Here is a 19,412-nt window from a genome sequence, read left to right as displayed (position 1 = left end):
CTAAGATTACAAGGAATACAGTTTAAGCAAGATAAAAACCTTACGTATTAGAGAGTTCTTTGTCTCAGCCAGCTGCTGCCAGCTTGTCTGTCTGTCTTTCAATTTCTCAGAAAGGTGTGTGTGAAAATCTAAATGAAATAAAACAAATACATTTTAGAGATGGCTCTTTTTCTCCTTTTCTTCCATTCCATTCACCTGTAGTGTAACACAGCCAACAATGTTTTACCTCCTCCCACCCAAAGCATTTCTGAATAATAAAAAAAATACATTACTCATTGTTATTTAGAGATTAAGGATTCTTTTAGCTTGTTCTCAATGACATATAAAAACGCATTTTGAGTAGCAGTAGTACTGGTGAAATCTTGCTTTGCAGGCGGTACATGTACCCACGGTTGGAATCATTAACCAGTAAAAGGACAGAGGACATAAAAAACTGGCTATAACATGTGCATTACAATTTAACTTGAAGTCCATGCGAATCTCCATACATGCTGTACAGTAGGTATTTAGGATCATACTAATTTATTTTCAGTGTATTATCTATTATTCCTATAGCCAAGCATCATTACATCCTTCTAAAAGATAATTTTTATCTTCAAAAGACTCTTAAGATACATAAGGAAAATGGACACTTTTGACGTAACAAATCGCTTCTTACATGTTTATTGCAGCAGCATGGTGAGTTGTACATTGACTATCAAAATAGTCAGGCTCACTCTGCTACATCTCTGACATGAACCGGTGGAACTGCAGTGTTGCAAGGACGGCAATATTTTTTTCTTTTTTGTCTCACAAAAACTCTCCAGCTTTAGGTAGGCAGTTTTTAATTTATACACACACACACAGAAAGAATCCTGTGGTTCTGCATGGTTCTTCTCTTTGACTAAAGAAACCCCAGACTTCTTTTGGTTTTACAACTAATTCAAATACACCTACATTTTGAGAACATGACGTAATTAAGGAGTCCTCTTCCATTTGAAAAGCAAAACATCAACTGAAAATTGTTACTGAATCTCGTTACAGGAGAGTTTTCAGATGTAGTAAACAGGAAACATAAAATCTATTTTTATTTGTTTACATGAATTTCCTTGCACAAACGAAAGACAAGAAGCCTAATAATTAATATATGGTCACTTTAGTCCTTGCTCTTCACTGCCTTTAAGGCTTCACTGGGAAATTATTTTATTTTGTACATCTCAGGTTCAAATCCTTAGTAATTGTTACAAGATAATAATTTAACCTTGCACCCAAGACTCACCAGAATCAACAATGAAAATATGTTCTGTATACCACAGTAATTTATTACATGCAAACAACAACAACAAAAAAAGACAATGCTTTGACACTTAAAGGTAAAAAAAACAGCTGACCAAAACAACAGAAAACAGACCATTTCACACGCTAAAGATGTAAGGCAATAAATTAGCTCCTAACAAAATAGCTATTTGTTAGGAACACAAATATTTTGGGCCTAAAATGCTTGCAACAGAAACAATATGAAAGAACAGCAGCTCCTGAGTTTCACATTGCTGGCTTTGGAGGTAAAAAGTAATTTTAAGGGACAAGTTATACTTTTACAAACAATAAAAAAGAGAGTTTAATAAAACGCCACATGTGAAATTCAAACCGGATGTGTTATGACTTTAAGTCATTTTCAGGTATTTTGGCTCATGTCTAATTAGTTTAGTTCTGATTTTGATGATACAGACTTTTGATTTGAAAGCAAGGAAGAAAAGTAAAAGATTTTTCAGGAATGCGCCACTGAAAGGTAATTCCAAGAACAGTATGTAAGTGAAGCAAAGGTATGTGAAGTGTGGAGCACAATGACTAATAGTACAAAAACTTCAGTAAAAAAAAAAACAAAAAAACATTGCAAATTCCTTCATTTTGGTGTCACCAGCAATTTTCCCAAAAATATAATAGTAAAAATTGATTAGATTATTTTTTATATTTGTCATCTTTTAAAAACAGGAGAAATTAAATATAAGTAAACATATGCATACACAGGAATATATCAAAATGGAAGGTATGGATTTGTTTTACTAAGCTTTTGGGGTTTTTTTTCTTCTTTTATGTGAAAATGGGACCACATTCTTAAATACAGTGCAATTCTTCTATGGTACTTACAATTAAATTAAACAAATTTAGTAGTTTGCAATTTTACAGTTTCTGTTATATCACACCCTATAATATGTAATTTTTTGAAATCTTTACTGACTCTATTCTTGTTTTAATAGAAGTTTTGCTTTTATTTCTTTTTCAAGAGGAAAAAACAGAATTAATTCATCAACAGTTTATCTATTGATATTTTATCACATTATTCTTTAGACTTGTATATGTTACTGAATCTGCTATTTTCCCTTTTTACCTGTCGGTGGCCACCTTGGGACATTTGATCCTTACAACTACAAATACAGATGAGGACAACAAACTGTTTCCCCCAAGGAAGCTGAGCCATCCCTCTTTTTGATGTGAAGCATCTAAAACTAATGGCTAAAACATAAGTTTCCAAGCTCTGTTTCTCTAACAATTTGAAAAAAAAAAAAAAAAAAAGTTTGTTACCCATGCCCAAAGGAAAGAATAATTTAAATGTTGAGATACTTTTAAAATAGTGTCATTCAAAGGGAAGTCTCCACCACTATTACCTTCGTTGACACTCACAGGGAGTTAAACCTAATTGCATTTAGGGTTATCTCTAGAAGCTACACTCGGAATCAAACATCCTCATGAGGACTATTGTTCTAACTAATCTACTTATTAGGCTTTTATTCAGATTTAGTACAGTCTTTTATAAAAAACATCTCAAAGGGACAGTAATGGATTTTGCAATTATCAGACAGAAAATAATAGACTATGACCTACAATCTTTGGCCTTGCCAAAAATTAGGAAAAAAATATCTTTTGTAAGTAACTCTTTCGATCACAAAGTTAATTTTAGTCCCTATCAGACACTGCTGGAAGAAAGAGAACCTGTATGAATTTGCTGTGCCTTGCTCTTATACATCCTTCCAAACCAGAACCCCCCACAATGTCCACAGGCCTATTTGCTCCTACAGGGAGTGGCGGAGAGAAAGAAATCTGCTTTCTATGCGTTACTTTCAAAGACGAAAGAGTAGCAGGTTTTGGCTTGCTGTCTCAAGACCCAGCTGAAGTTAAAAATCAATGCCGATACAGCTAATTTTAAATAATAGTATAAATACCTGCAACACTTTCTGAAAAGGGAGAGAACAAATACTGCAATCCGTAAAGCAGTCTCCTGTGAGGTATACGATATCCAGCCTAGCTGCTTGTCTTCTGCACGATATTCAGCGAACTCATTTTCTTCTCCTTTCCTCACAGCAGCCTGTTTAGAAACTGATGCTCTATTTCACTATTCCACTACTTTTCAACATTTACCCCATTTCCCTCACACCCCAACAGTCTCCCATGAGGCCTGGCACTCTGATGAGACCTACACGATGTCGTGCCCCCAAACAGAAGGCTGACAAAGTTTGCAGTTACTCCCTCCGGGCCCGCACTCTGCGGTCCCACACAGCCGAAGCTCACCGTGGGGCATCGGGCCCCACAGGACATGTCTCTCACAACAAAGAGGCTGGTCACCAAACATCATGTTCTTTCTCATTCATGGTTCCTCTTTCAAGCTGGCTTGACAACAACCCGTAACTGTTACCTCTCCAAGAGCAAGTATCACTCCTCTCTCTTCTTTCTTTTCCCTTCCAACTCCCTCACCACCTCCCCCCATTCCCAGTTGTTTTCTTCCTTTGGAATTTCCCTCTTTCTAGTCCAGCTTGAATGGATGCTCCCAACTACAAACTATGAAATTTCAACCTTATTAGTTCAGTCAGGTAACCTGGCATTTCAATTTTTAACATTTCCCAACAGGCATCACTAAACGCTTGGCTACTGATCACACAGTATATGCTCGACCCTCTAAGATGACAGCACATTGTTTATGTTTTGTGGGCTTTTTTACAGTACTGAAACCTTTCGCATTTTAAAAGGCTTACTTTCTCCACCCATAATTCTTATGCCTCTCTTTTATCATTCATCTGGAAAACAGCCGTGCAATTTTAAGTATGACCAGAGCCCAAGCTCTGTTCTTATCTTCCCTCTTCTATTTACCAAAGTGGCATAACCCAATATTTACTAGTAAAAAAAAATAATAAAATTATGGGTTATTTTTATAAACTACCACCTCAGAAACATTAAGAGAAGGTCTTACAAACAAATACCCTTAATTTCTCAAGCTGCTTCCCCTCCTTCCCAATATTCACACAAAAACATCCAGTAATGAACACGGCTCCATTCCTGTCACATCTACATGGCTTCGGCTTCCCCCAGTGTACTCTGATTTCCTCTCTATCGAACGCTTTCACTTAGCAGAAGTTGCTCCTCTGTTAGCACCTTAGCACATTTTCATTGCTATTTGCTCAAGATTTATTACTGATCATTACGGGTTTTGAGGAACAGGACAAAACCCATAACAACTGACAGAACTCTCTTCCTCAGGGCTGGGCAAGTCAAAGCTCTGCGTTTCCCTCAAATAACCTTTTTTGGTTTTGTTTTTTCACCACATTCTAACGTTTTGGATCAAGCCTACTGGACAGATGTAACACATGCGGTACTCTTAACCTATACATGCAGCATTTCTGGTGGGAAATAATGATTATGAAGAAATTATAAAAAAGTAAGTAATACAAAAATCACGCACAAAAGTATGGGAATATGAACTATTCTGTGATAAAAGCACCACATATTTTCTCTTCTCCTATATTTTCTTGGCAGAATTACTATCTGCTGTTTAACGCTACTACATTCTATTGCACATTTTATATCCAATGTTTTGTTTTGTCTTTTACAGAAGTTGTATTCATTTTTTGCTCTGAAGTACATTCACCAAGCCAATTAAAATTAAAAAGCTTTACCTGCATAATATACTAGCAGCTTTCAAACAGAATTATTCTCCAACACAAAATATCCACAAGACATATTTTATCTTTTGCAAGTACACACTTAAATATGTTAGCACACCACCAAATATTCAGGCAAGAATAACAAACACTGCAAAAGAAAATGCTCCAGTATTAGTACAAGTCTGTTTGAAGCTTATTATAATTCCATAACCCCAACAGCAAATACACCATTTTCTCTCTCCTCAGACTACCCAAGGTAAGGTTACGAAATGAGAGTCAGTAGAATTTTTGACTCACATTGCTATTTCTGACATCTTAAATATTACTAAACATGACCAGCCACAGATCTACTGCACCAGGAGCTGGATTTTCAAAGTGCATTGCCAATGTCTTTTATACAGAATCAACTAAGCAATTAGCTACATCAGATACAACAGTACAGGACTTGAAATGAGAAATACTTTCATTTCATATTTTTATTTCCTATGGACTAATAGAAGCATTAGGGTGTACTAGTACCATAAGAATCACCGGGACATGCATAATTCAGATCGGCACTTAGTAGAATGCACAGATGTGTCCATTTCTTTCTGCAGAAGCCTCTCTACACTTAGGAACTTAAAGTGAACTGAAAATAAAATTTGAATGGATTTATTTAGTCAAATTAATTAGTTTCTACTTGTCTTATTTAAAAAAACCCATTAAATACAGGCCCTCTGAAGTCCAAATGCATATGTCTACATAGGAGTTTCAATCAATTTCACTATAACACTAAAAAATCATGCCACTAAATCACTGGTAATTTGGATGAACCTTCTCAAATGCCCCTGAAAAGCAAAGCCCTAATGACTGAAATATTCATACTTGCCTCTTAATTCAACACCATCATTAACTCCTATAAAAAGAAAAATTCTAAATGAGACTTCATAACATTTTTTTCTCTTCACGCTTTTTCCTTCTGGTTTTGTAAGGGTCAATTTAACAACTATTACTTCATGCTGTTAGGAAAGGGTTAGTATCCCCATACAGGTCAATGACTCAGCTACAGGTCAATATCCCCATAATTTATAAAACCACAAGCCACAATTCTCATGGGAATAATTTATTAAAAATTAAGAAAAGCTTCCATCTCAAGTAGCAACTACAGGTACTCTAAGGTTGCTTTCTCCTTCTTTAATACCTCTTCCATGCAAGTCTTACTCCCAAATAACACTTTACTATTAATTCAGCCTTGTTCCAATGACTATGTTTTTAGATCAAAAATGTAATGCCTGGAAAGACCAATACCTGAATAATTCAGGTAACAGGCAGAATTTAAATCACCAAAGTACAAACTAAACAGTTCCTGGTGAAAGTATCACTTTTTCAGATCTGGGGGGATCACTAAACACTGTATCCCTACATAAATACGATGACAAAATTCACATTTTTTTGTTTTACTAAAGTTTTACAACAAAAGTGCTCAGGTGCAAAGTTTAAATTTAGAGGGGGGTATCTGCATTGCACTACAACCAGTGCACATTCCAATTAAAGCGCCCATGCATGCTGTTCCTCATCACTTCTGGCAGTACACAAATCCCTGGAAATAAAATCTGTATGGAGATGGCTAAAAAGAGTTTAAATTCTAAAAAGAATACCTTTGAAAGATTTTTCTCTTTGTTGTGGGATACATGTTGATATCCTGTGCAGACAGGCTGAGAGTTGGGGTTGTTCAGCCTGGAGAAGAGAAGGCTCCGGGGAGACCTTACAGCAGCCTGTCAGTGCCTGAAGGGGCTACAAGGAAGCTGGAGAGGGGCTTTGTACAAGGGCCTGTAGGGACAGGACAAGGCGAATGGCCTTAAACTGAAAGAGGGGAGATTTAGATCAGTATTAGGAAGAAATTCTTTGCTATGATGGTGGTGAGACACTGGCCCAGGCTGCCCAGAGCAGCTGTGGGTGCCCCATCCCTGGGATGCTCAAGGCCAGGCTGGACGGGGCTGGGAGCAGCCTGGGCTGGTGGAGGGTGTCCTTGCCCTTGCCAGGGTAGTGGAACTGGATGATCTTTAAGGTCCCCTCCAATCCAAACCATTCTATCCTTCTATGATCCTGTACTTTTTCAGCTTGGAAGTGTAAAGACAGAGTAAGTCAACCAAAATTCTACTGTAAAAATTATCTGCTCATACTTTGCGCTTCTTTTGTAAGGGAATAAACCAAACTTATCTGCTCTTGATAAGATTGCACTTGTTTTAATTTACCAACTAATGTCAGCAGAACGGAGTACTGTGACAGCTGTGAAATAAACATTAAGGGATTCATAAAACAATGGAAAGAAGGCTTTCCAGTACAAGCATGCAATTCTGATAGGACTAAATTATTGTAACCACATATTGGGTGCTGTGCCTCCCTGTCTCTCCTCCAAAACAAACAAAGCAAACCACCAAAACATGATTTCTTCTGTCAAAAGAACTGCGCAAAGCTAAGACATATGCACCAAAAAAGGTAAAAAGGACCAAAGTGTCCTTTAATCCTACTGATACAGCAGGTAATTTTTCTATGACCTGAACACTATCGGCCCCACAACACCCCATATGCCTCTAACACTGTAGCTCATTGCTCATTCAAAATCAAGGAAGCCCCTAAAAATATAAACACTGAAACAAATACACACAGTTATGATCTGAGGGGGCTGGAGATTGAGATCTATGTTCTAGCAATAATAATGCCTTACAAAACAAAGCAGTTTTTAAAGTAATAACTTCAGCATTTGACTTCCTCATTATACAATTATGTTCTTTGTTGTTAAGAATTACTGTTTGTTTTTCAATTGTTATGGCAAGTTAATTAATTGATGAGCCTCAACCACCTTTAGACCTACTTTTACTTACCGATCTCTCTTCTACAGCAAGTTCTACTGGGGGGGGGGGGGGGGGGGGGGGGGGATGGAATTAAATCATATTCTAGTTTTCAAGTAATTTAGTTGGTAAAATCTAATTTGTCATCTGTGCCTGTAAACAGTTTTGAAGAACTGACATGCAATTAATGAGAAGACAAGCAGACAAACGTACTGTCTTACTGTGTTATTTGTTGGGAAAAAAAATTTACAAAGGACAAGATTTCAATCTCAAATTTTATCAACTCTCTCTTCAGCCTCTATAGTGAGATTGCCCTATAGCTTTTAAATAAAATTATTCTCACTAATCTTTGACAAAGAATGTAAGTACAACTTGTCGTGAGCCAGATCAAAGACCTTTTATCACATCTGTAGAGTAAGGAAAAGTATCAAACTATAGCACACATATGAAATAATCCTTCAGAACAGCGTCAGAAACTCTTGGATGTTGTCTCTCAGACTTTTATTCAACAGCCCTGCTTGGATTTGTCTCCCATCGGTTTCTCAAGTCTGGCTTTGACCCCGTGTAAATGACAATTTACAAAGTCCATGGAAAAGAAGTCCAGCAACCTCCCTGAATGTTATATGAAGTAGATTTTTGTTCAGTTTGGATTTACCATTTGCTAATTACATGTTGCATACTCCCCGTATGGGGAAAAAGCAGCGAACAATCATTCCTTATTCTCTGTGGCACTCACCACTGCGCAGGCTCCAATCATGTCACCAGCTGTTGGTTGGTTTTTTTAACACTGAAGAATATTAAAGTCACTCTTCAAAAGGAAACTGTGCCAATCTTGGCTAACCCATCTCACTGGCTCTTACCTTTTATAGTTCTACTACATCATTCTTTAAATGGAAGAATGAGAATTTAACATACTGTTCAAGGTACGGACACCCCACACCTTTATACAGTGGCAGTGATGATGTCTTCTGTTTTGTCCTTTATATAAACTTCCCACTGGTTCCTCTTGTTTGTTGTAAGAAGGGGGTTGTGTGAATTATTTTAATTTTGTATGGATATCCTTTCACAGGATTGTCCATTGTTGCACTAACATAATTTTCCCAAATAATAACAGACAATTCAGAGCCCATCATATTTCTTCAACAATTATCAACTTCACCTGACATTTTCTCTCCCACCCATTCAGCATCATGAGATTGTTTGGGAAATTTTTCTGTGTCTTCACTACCCTGGGTAACATTTGGCACAGAGAAAACAACCACCTCAGCACACAGCTGTTTTCCCAGCTCATTTTAAAGAACACCAAAATAGTTTTCCCTGTGAATGGAACAGCAAAGTACAGGAGGAGGGTGTAACACACTCAAAAATTCAGAGAAAGTCAGCTCTTTTATGTAACAGTGTACGTTTACCTTACGCATCATGGTAACTGCTTCCCTCTGCATACAATGTAGGCCAGTAATAAATATACTCCTCTGTTTCCTGATAGATAGAACCTAGCCTTAACAACTGCCCAGCTTCCACAAACAAGTTCATAGAAGAGCCATAAGAATTGCCTGGACATACATAAATATATTACAAGTTCATGCTGTGCACTGTTAGAGAGAGAAAGCATTAGATTCAATGACTCAGAAGGAATAACATTTTAGAGTAAATAAACATAGCAAATACTTTCTACATGTAGCAGAAGGATATTTACGATAGAAAAAACACTGCAATATATTCTATCTAAGCTACGTATACTGAGTCATGTGGTGAGTGACCTAGTTTCCTTTTCATTTTAAGGGTATTTTTACTTATTCCCTGTTGATTTATGTTTTCATTAAAACCTCAGGGATATGTCCTTTTGAAATCTGCTGGAGACTGAATGGACATATGATGGTTTGTAAAGAATACCTAGGAATTCTCTCCCCCAATGTTCTCTCTCTTAAAGTCACATGTCTAATAGGAGCTCAATTGAAGAGCAAATAAGCATCATTTGTTTACCTCTATCTTATCTTTCCTTCACAGGAATTTAAATGCAAATGTGAAACAGAATGAACACCAACAAATGTATCAACTGGTAGTGCAGTAAAATGTCTTGAATCAACGAAGGAAAGGAGACTACTGTGCTCTCTGCTTACTGCCACAGCGTTCTGCAGTTGGCAATACTAGCAGTATTCTGTGTATCTTATATAAAATTCAGTTGCAGAAGTAAAAGTACTTTGAAAATCATCCTAGTATTTATACAGGAGTAGTGTAATGCATTTCCATAACCTTGTGGAATGGCATATAAACTTACTAGTAGACAATTAAGGAGCCAATATTGATTTGAAATAGAAAAGATGACCCACCTAAAAAAAAAGCCCTCTGAATGACCCAAATCGTGTAGGATGTGTTAGAAGGGTTGCCTTTTTGGAGAATTCCCAGCTTAATTTGCCATAAGTGGAAACTTCTAGTTGTTCTTAAACCAAAAATGTGAAGTCAGGGAAATGAGGTCCACTGTTGTCAATTTTTTTTTTTTTTTTCAGTATCAAAACGAACCATAAAACTTCAAAATGTATGTATGGACTCCAAAAGTTCAGAACAATTAGTAGCTGAATATTTTTTTTCCCCTTCTCTACCACTGAATTAATTTACTGCATTAGGTTTTGTATAATAAACAAGCACAAAATATTGTGTAATGACCTAGCTACAAATGAAGGCTCAATTACAGTAATAATCTTGATAGTTATATTAGGATAGTCTAGGTTTCCCTACAGCTCTCTATTTTTCAATTTTAAAGAGAGTTATGTGCGCAATGACAGCTCTGTGTGCTCCTAAGACTGTTCTTACTTTATCCTGTCTACTTTCACATGCTCACAAATTCAGTTTTAAGCTGCCGTTTTCAAGTATTTTGTCAATCACAGTTTATCAAATGCATTCTGCTAAGGCAGCTGTCAGGACAAGATTCAGCAGTGACAGGCTGTCTTAGCTCCTGTTCGCTCTATCCTTAAGTCACCAACTCTTATTTTTATCTTTGAGGAGGAGAAACACCGGCTAGAAAAGGCTCTACCTGTTCCCTAAACAGGCAGTTGAGTCACTGTGTTGGCAAGGCTCCTCATCAACAGAACTAGGAGTAACAATAAATTCTCAGCAGCCCATTTATGCCTACTTTTTCCTTATCGTAAGTGCTATTCTGGAAATACTACAGGCACTCTGCACCTAGCAGTGACTGAGTAAAAAGATACAGTGCACATTGGCAATTTATCTTGAAATAGCCTCTGGTGGGTAGATAAAAGTCATCTAAACCATAGCAGAAGACAGTGCTATTACACAGAATCACCAGATTCCCCACAAAACATTCCAGACGAATTTCTGGCCTCTGTTACACACACATGCAAAATGATGACAGCATACCTCACTATTTCTCTATATAGTAGTAAAAGATCAGCGCATACTGAAGTATTTTCTTATAAATCCTGGCAATTAAAAACTTCACGGCATCTTGCTCTGTGTTAGTGTTGTGATATTTCATAAAGGCTAAAACTGGGATTATGCCAAACTTGCCTTTTAGCATTAACTGTGTTATCAACTATATTATCTGAAAGAATGTTCACTTACAATGATAAATAATGACTGGGAAAAAAGTATAAATATGGTTTTCCCTCCCTCCACAGTTATTATCATGGAAACACCATAAGCATAAGACCGTGCGCAGGCAGCTTATCTCCAAATACCTTAGCTGATCAAAATGAGTGCCATCTGATGCTACACATGGCCTGCTGTGGGATGAAGGAGGGAGTCTGAAAAGTAGATCCACTGTTAAGCGACATCAAACCCTTGTGCATATAAAGGGACCAGAATGAAGAAAGTTTCAGCCTTCATTAAAGAGGAAGCAAGAAAAAGGCAAAGTAGTGACATAAATTTTAGAAATGCTGAATATTTCCTGCACCAGTTGAGGTTAACAGAAAATAGTATTTGAAACAGGCTGGCATTTGAAAACAGACCTTATATGAAAACAAAATTTTCAATTGTTGTCCATTTTTTATGTGTCCATCATTGTCCATTTATGCATACAAAAAAGAACAAATCAATAAATGGACCAGAGTAGTCTCAAAACTAAGAGAAAAAGCTCTAGAATATGAACAGGAGACATCAAACTACCTTGAAACAACGTCTCATTGCCAACTCTAGCATGACAGGAGGTTAGAAACAGAGCTAGAGCTAAGAGTAAGGGTGCAGGAAGAAGTCAGAGATGGGATCACAGCATGCAGACACATCAATCAGAAGTTCGGGAATAGCCGGTCTGACGTTGTTTCATAGCACCGTAGATTGCTTTTCTGACAGACCAAACTGAAATTAGAAGTACACAAAGGGCTGTTGCATCTTAGCAACACTCCTCAACTCCCTCTCAGGGGCAGCTATTTTTGTATTATGATTCTTAAAGTCCCAGATAACAGAAACCATAAAGCAAATGGGAGAATTAAAAGTTTCATTTATATCCTATATCCTCAACTAGCTTGATAAAAATATTGCAACAGGTGAGCAGGGGCTTTTTACTATTTCAAAAGGAATCTCTTCTGCCTATGAAATGCTGCACTTCATTGCATCACATAACTGCATTAAGAATTTGGGTATCTGTGAACATATTGCAGACTATGTTTTGACTTCATAACGTAACAGGTTATCCCAGAACTGTGAAAGTCTGAGAGCAAAATGATGGTGGCTGACTGTACTAAAGGACTAAGATGATTACTACAATTAAACAGGACCAACCCTTGTCAGTACATCTGATCAACTCACAGAAACTACACTAATTAGCAGGATGTGTAGAACATGAAGGACACTGAAATAAAAGCATCAACAAAAAAAATCAAAAATATATAAATGATAATTTTTATGTTTTCCAGCTTTACAGGAAATAACCAGATGTTTCTAGTTCTCTCTTTTTTATTAGCTTAGCAGTAACGTTCTTTTTTTGGGTGCATGTATACAGAACTACATGTTTTTCCACTAGAAGAAGCTCCTAAATGTCTGCTAAAGTACATATATTCGTGTATTGGTTACTTCATGGAACTGTCTCTTCCTCTAGCACCCGCAGAGGGTACTGTTTAAATAGTTCTCATTCATCAGTTTTTGAAGAAACTCAGCATTGCCTTTATCATTGCTGACATATTCTAGATAAAAATCCTTAGCTTCTTTTTTGATGTTTTACTTTTTACAGATTCACAAATCTATTTTCAACATGTATTGTTTTCAATACTAAGCCAAAGTTATCTCTTCCTTCATTTCATTGTTCTAACAGTCGTTGTCTGACACACTTATTTAGAAAATATGATTGTGGATGTGGTAAAATTCATTATCTTATCAGTGTCCATATCAGAGCAATTTATAGGAAGAGGCAAGGTTGGCAAGATATCAGGAGACATGCAATTAGACTTCATTAACCCAGAAGAAAATCTATTCCCAGGTAGCTACTGGTGAGGGGCAAGACTTGAAAGATTACAAACACAGACCTAAAATAGATTAAATAAAGATGTAGTTACTATTTCTGCTAACAGTACTTCGAAAGTTAACAATGATATTGGACAAACAGCTCTGCTGGATTTCTTACTGTAGCTCAAGCAGCACAAAAATACAACTACAGTCAAATCGCTTTCTGAGAGTGTAGGAAAAATCCATCTCTGTGCCTCAAATCCCTGTTCTTAGGACACCTGTATCAGCTGTGGCCTGGGTGCCAGATTAAATAGTTAAGAACAATACAGCACCCATAACACTACTCCAGTTCTGCAATCTGCTGCACTGGCTTTGGGCTCTCCTGAATAAGCCACAAGAGCTTTTTTTTTTTTGCCTTTTTTTTTTTTTTTTTTTTTTTTTTTTTGGGGGGGGGGGGTAGGGGAGGGAGGGGTGTGGTGGTGGTGGGGTGGAGTTGTGTGGGTTTGGTAGTGTTTTGCTTGTTTTTTTCTGTGATGTTTTGCACCAGGAATACCTCATCCAAAACAGAGAACTTACTTCTGTAAAACTTAACATTCTTATGAATCTATTTATTTAAGATTAAACCCATTTCCTTAGAGTTACTATTATTTTTATAAAGTGAGAAAATGAGGGAAAATAACATTATTCTTGCTTGACAGCCCTGTTCATCCCCACAACAAAAGACAGTTAGACCTGTCTAAAACTAGTGGTAGAGTGGCTGCTCCTGAGTTTGCTAGTCTGCCTAGAAGGGTAAGGAAGAAGAAAGCCAGTTAGATCATGAAGCACACAAGGCAGAGCACTGAGAAAGTAGTAAGGTCCAGTATTCCACGAAAAGAACTTGTGCCTTTCCAGTAGCTCGAGCAGGCACTGAACAGACAGACGAAGTACAAGCATTTAAAACTAATGCAGGAGCAACGCTCTGCCAATAAAACAAAATATCTGACTGTCAAGGAGTCATATCAGGGATGGAGTGACTCTGCCTCTTTCAAGTCAACTTAGCCAGTCGCCTAAAATGAAAAAGATTTCACCTTTTACCACTCATTATGCACTGAGACCTTGCTACCAATGGGAGACTCATTAAAGTAACCATTATATATTCTATATCTAATTCAGTATTGGTTGACCTAGAGTTGCCATTCTGGACACCTATAAAAGAGTAAAAGTGGAAAAGAAGCATTTTGTGGTACCTCCTAGCTATAGCCCTTCCTCCTCAACATGTATAACACTCCGTAAAAGTAAACCAGGACTTACATCTTTGCTCTATTATATTACAAATGGAATAAATACTCTGAGATAAGCAAGATAAAATGCAGCTAAACAAATTCTAGATTAGAGGTGAGGCAGAAGAGATCTACGTTCAGGTATGTAAAGGACAGCAATTAGGCTGGTGTGTACTGCAGAAACAAGTGAAGGTGTAAAGGTAAAGCCACAAACTGAACACCAAGAAACATTGCAAGGGAGGTACTGCTGGATGTAATTAACAGAAGTTTGTACATGATTACACACCAAAAGTAAAAAGGTTTCAGCTGAAGAACGTGTCTCAAATTTGAAGTTTAATGATGTAGTTAATTTAGAAGAAGTGGAAGAAAATAACTTGAACATTAAGGTGTTCATAAAACAAAAGTTGTAAAAGAGTTGCTTAGATTGGAGAAGCCTGTAACTGTTGGTTAGGAAAAAAGCAGTTGTATTAGGGATCAATCGCTCAACATGCCCATTAAGAGTAGAAGAAATAATGACTTAAATTTTAGCAAGACGGATCGATATTGAACGCTCCAAAATATCTTCCAGCCAGGAGGTTATTTAACAAATGAAACAGATTGCAAAGACATTTGTAAAGCCATTGTCACTGACTGCTTCCAAGAATAGATCAGGGAAATATTCAAGGGATAGCACCTTTGGATGGAGGATGATTGGTCTGAAAAAGGATTCCAAACACCCAATCAAATAAACAACCAAATACACACAGCAAAGACCTTAAGTGTAAAGAGAAACCCAAGTTTTACTATTGAGCAAGTTCTTGCTCAGTATAGCAATCCTCAAAACTTGTTAACCACCTGACTGTCCACTGCACAAAGAATCTGAGCACTTTACTCAGGGCTCCAAATCCTGCTCCAGAAGCAAGAACTATTTGAAAGAGCACTTAGCACAGCACGTGTATACATGCTTTTTTGTGGATCTGAGCCAGCATATCCCTTCCACCTCTGTTTCTGGTTTTGTTTGTTTAAAAGTGCAACAGTTTAATACTTTAGCCATCACAGTGACTGACAGAAGTTCAGCAAATACTTCAACGAGACATCCTGTTCCCTTGTTCTCCTTTTGCTCTCTTTATACACCAAATTAATTTAGATGTTCACAGAAAACCTGTGCCTCATGTTCACTGCTAGTTTTCCTGGTGAAAAAACTGCTAAAAAAGAAACTACACAGGTAGTTTCTGCCTGTTCATTGCACACTCCATGCTGGCATATAATGGAGCAATAAACTAAAAAAAACTGCAGGAAAGGTTTGAGTAAAAGTCAACATACCTGAAAAGACAGCTACATAGGTGAGAAAAAACATAATTGGTTACAATTCTGTTAGATTCAGGAAAAAAACCCACCACCCTCAAAAGCTCCAAGGACCAAGACACAGAGAGGACTATCCTGAAGAAATACATTCAGACTGTAAGAAGTGTAGCTGAGCATTTTATTCCTGCAAGGCAAATACACTTAATGCACACCTTTCAGATATACAATTAGATACCATTCAGAGACTAAGACTTTGTTTAAAATGAGGCAGGGGAGGGGGTCTGCCCTATATACAGACCATATATGTCCTCTCCTTGACACTCCTCGCACAGCACCCTCGGTACAAGCCTCTACCTTCTTTTTGGGCTGGGCGCAAACACTGAACACATCACGATCTTTCAGTGGATTCAAAGAGCACCTTAGGATAGAAAACATGTTTTATGTATAAAATACTACACGGAACTTCTAGTTCACCAGGTAATGTAAAAATATGCCAGGAGATAAATCTAAGAACATCATAAAAAGACCTTTCACATGCCAGTAATTTTCTTTTAGATTTTCTTTTAGCACTAAGCATTAGGCTAATGTACATCAGTCTGACAAAAGGAAGAGTTGCTTTAAAAAACATTTTTCTGCTTTCAATGTATGTAATATCTCCAAATAAGAGAAGATGACACAGTATTTACCCTTAGAAACAGGCATACTAAAATGTATTTCCTAGATACGGTGCACTAAAATGAACAAGGGATTTATGCGCACGGTATGACAGACTTTTTTATATAATTGTCGACAAAGCAGAATGAGGACATGCAGTAACAGGACTCTTCCAAAGACAGATGTTACCTAAGCACTGCCAGCAAGCTGACCACTGATTTCTGTTCATCAGTTCACAGGAAAGACAAGAGAAAGGTAATAGGAAAGTAATCCAGACTTCCTAGGCAGCTATATGGAGGTACAAGAGCACAGACAAAGACAATTCAAGTGAGTGAACAGGTCGCTAGAAACCCGTTTTCTCAACAGTCAACAGACCGTGCCTCAGTCCAGCAGTAACCCCCCCCTGTAGAGGGATTTTTAAAGGACCATGGACATATGTTACCATTGTCCGGGTTGGACAACCCAGGCCTGTTAGTTGAAGCTGCAGAGCAACTTTAAACTGTCCTTGGAACAAGCAGTGGGAGAAGGAAAACAAACTATGCACAAACAAGAAGCCAGGTGTGGAGCAAGTCCTGGGAACCACGGAATCAACACACTCTCACCGCACACTCTGATCAGGCGCCTGCAGCATGCTCACCAGTCAGCGACACGGACCCCACGTGGCCGGAGACCTTTATCCAATCACCTGTGTGTAAAGTCGTGTGAGCGGTCGGTTTAAGTTATAAGTATGACCTGTTTGTTTAATAAAGGGAGCACAGCATGTAGCCATATTGGTGTGATTGTCGTGACATGGCCAACTCTCCACAGGGGACCCTCTTCGCCCCCCAACTGGCATTTCTTTTACCACAGTACCTCTGATGTGGCTAGCTAGAGACTGAGTGGTCGTTAAACTGGGATGTTAAAGACGTCACCAGTCACCCGTGGTTCATGAGCTGTGTAACGAATTGGGTTATTTTGTGGTGCATTAAAGGTACTCAATCACCTGGGAGTAAAGGTATATATTAGAAAATATGATTTAAACCCAAAGTTTTACCGTATGCAATAATGTTTACTGTTCATAAAGTCTATATAACTACTGACAGTGGTCCAATACAGAGAAACTTTCCATTATAAACCCAGCACTTTGCTGAAGTAGGGAGTGAACAGAGGTTAGCTATTATGACAAACCAGAACTTCTGCTTTATAGAGGAAGTTGCAAATGCACCAATTTGACTCTGGACATAACAATTTTAGAAAGCAGCATAGCATGATACAATTCATACATTTGTTAATGAAGCAACCAATGGCACTCAGATTTTAATTAGTCTTTCACAACTGAAAGGACTTTTGTCTTAGCTGTTTTAGAATTACTCAGTCTTAATATTTCACCACAAGCATTTGCAACTATTTACGTCTCTACATATCAAATCCTATATTTTAGTAACAATAGACCCTAGATGATCATTTGGTACATAGAGACCATTAGGAAAATCACATCTATAACAACAGTACTTCACATAAGGCGCAACTACAAGATGGAACACGCTACTTCTGAAAGGTGCAAGTAAGCAATGTTACAGCTGAAGTAGCCTTTTCAAAAACAAGTGTGTCAAAGTTTACCTTTATGACCTTTCCTTTTACAAGCTGACACTGACAAAACCCTTTCAAGCCGTTACTTACTAGTCAACATCTCCAGCGTGCATTAAAAAAAGCCATGGGTAGGGTTTTCTTTACCTAACTTACACCATGCCCAAACTCTCAACAGTGAGGACAAACCTCCCCCCTATTTTGTACAGTCAGTGGAGAGAACTAAGCACGGCAGGTGTTCAGAGGGAGATCTTGTCTACCTAACTTAAATGAGTGAATACAAGACAAAACGGTCTTCCTCTGGCTAGTATCCAAAAGCATCTACTCTCTGCTAACTCTATACCGGAATCAAGTGCTTTAGTTGCAAAATTGCTTCATTAAGTACAAGCTAAGCACAGAATTATGCGGATTAAACCTGTGCTTTGGACACTTTGTTCTTTTAATCTGCAGAACAGAGTACAAAAACAACCTTGCTAAAAAAAAAAAAAAAAAGTTCTTGCATGACTGGGTAATATAAATTGATACAGCAAGGAAAAATGTTAAATTTAAATGTCACTAGGCATGAACAACCCTTGGCTGTGTTAAGGTATGAGTTATTCAGCCCAGGCAACATTTCACTATGACGAGAACTCAAGGCCTGTGGCTGAGCCTACACCCCCATATGTCAGAAACTTCCAGGGAGCCACTTCCACTACTTTTCACCAAATTCCTGGTGCTTTGCTCCTGGATTCCGAACGTGCAAGGAAGGCCACTCTTCACAGGTATTCAGATTCCATAACGTATCACCAGTTTGAGGTAAGAAGCATATAAAGGGCAACAGAATTTTCAATTCATACACAAAAATCCTAACAACTTTCTAAATGGAGAAGTGGAACCTTGTTATGGGGTTAACACAGACCTGTTGAGTAATTGTGACAGCTAATACACAGGATTTGCCATACATTCCCATCACAGAGAATATACTGAGAGAACACTTACTACAATTCCAGTATATAAATATCAGTAATTAACAGAACATCTGTGTGCTAGACTGTCTACGCATACATACAGACTGAATGCAGTATTATATATTATCACATCAGTTCTATTTAGACTGCCCAATTTTATTTCAAGGTATGCACAGGAGGTATTTTGATATCATTTCTGAGGACTTAAGGTGTGGATTTTCCCAGAACACCTATGATGTTCCATGTGTCTTCACTTAAAGATATGATTAGTGGATATAAGCAGGAAATTTAGGACAGTACAGTAAATACACTGCATGTAGCAAATTCAGTATGTAAATATTGCTGCAGTCTTCCTCACATGAAATTAAGATACAAAGGAAGATTGCATCAACAGAACTGAGATACTGAAATAATTTACCTTCAAATATTACAAGTAGTAAGTTTTCTGCTCATTTCCAGCTTGCTAAGAATCATCTTAATACTAAATATGTTAATGTATCTGTACTAGTTAATACATTTTTTATATTACAATGTTCTTCACAGGATCTCGTGGTTAATAAATTT

At 37.6% G+C, this 19,412-nt stretch overlaps 1 protein-coding gene across 3 annotated transcripts in view; it reads right to left on the bottom strand.

The window, feature by feature from the left end:
• The window catches only part of TENM2 (teneurin transmembrane protein 2), a 698,905-nt gene that overhangs the window by 317,654 nt on the left and 361,839 nt on the right, over nt 1-19,412 (bottom strand). For all 3 annotated transcript variants that reach the window (XM_040604228.1, XM_040604229.1, XM_040604230.1), the window contains exon 5: nt 45-128. In XM_040604228.1, coding sequence (XP_040460162.1) covers nt 45-128 — 84 coding nt within the window. The remainder of the gene's footprint in view (nt 1-44; nt 129-19,412) is intronic.

Source organism: Falco naumanni, chromosome 8 (assembly GCF_017639655.2).
Source record: "Falco naumanni isolate bFalNau1 chromosome 8, bFalNau1.pat, whole genome shotgun sequence".
Taxonomy (NCBI): domain Eukaryota; kingdom Metazoa; phylum Chordata; class Aves; order Falconiformes; family Falconidae; genus Falco; species Falco naumanni.
Note: the sequence above shows the minus strand (reverse complement) of the source record. Positions and strands in the feature narration are given on the sequence as shown.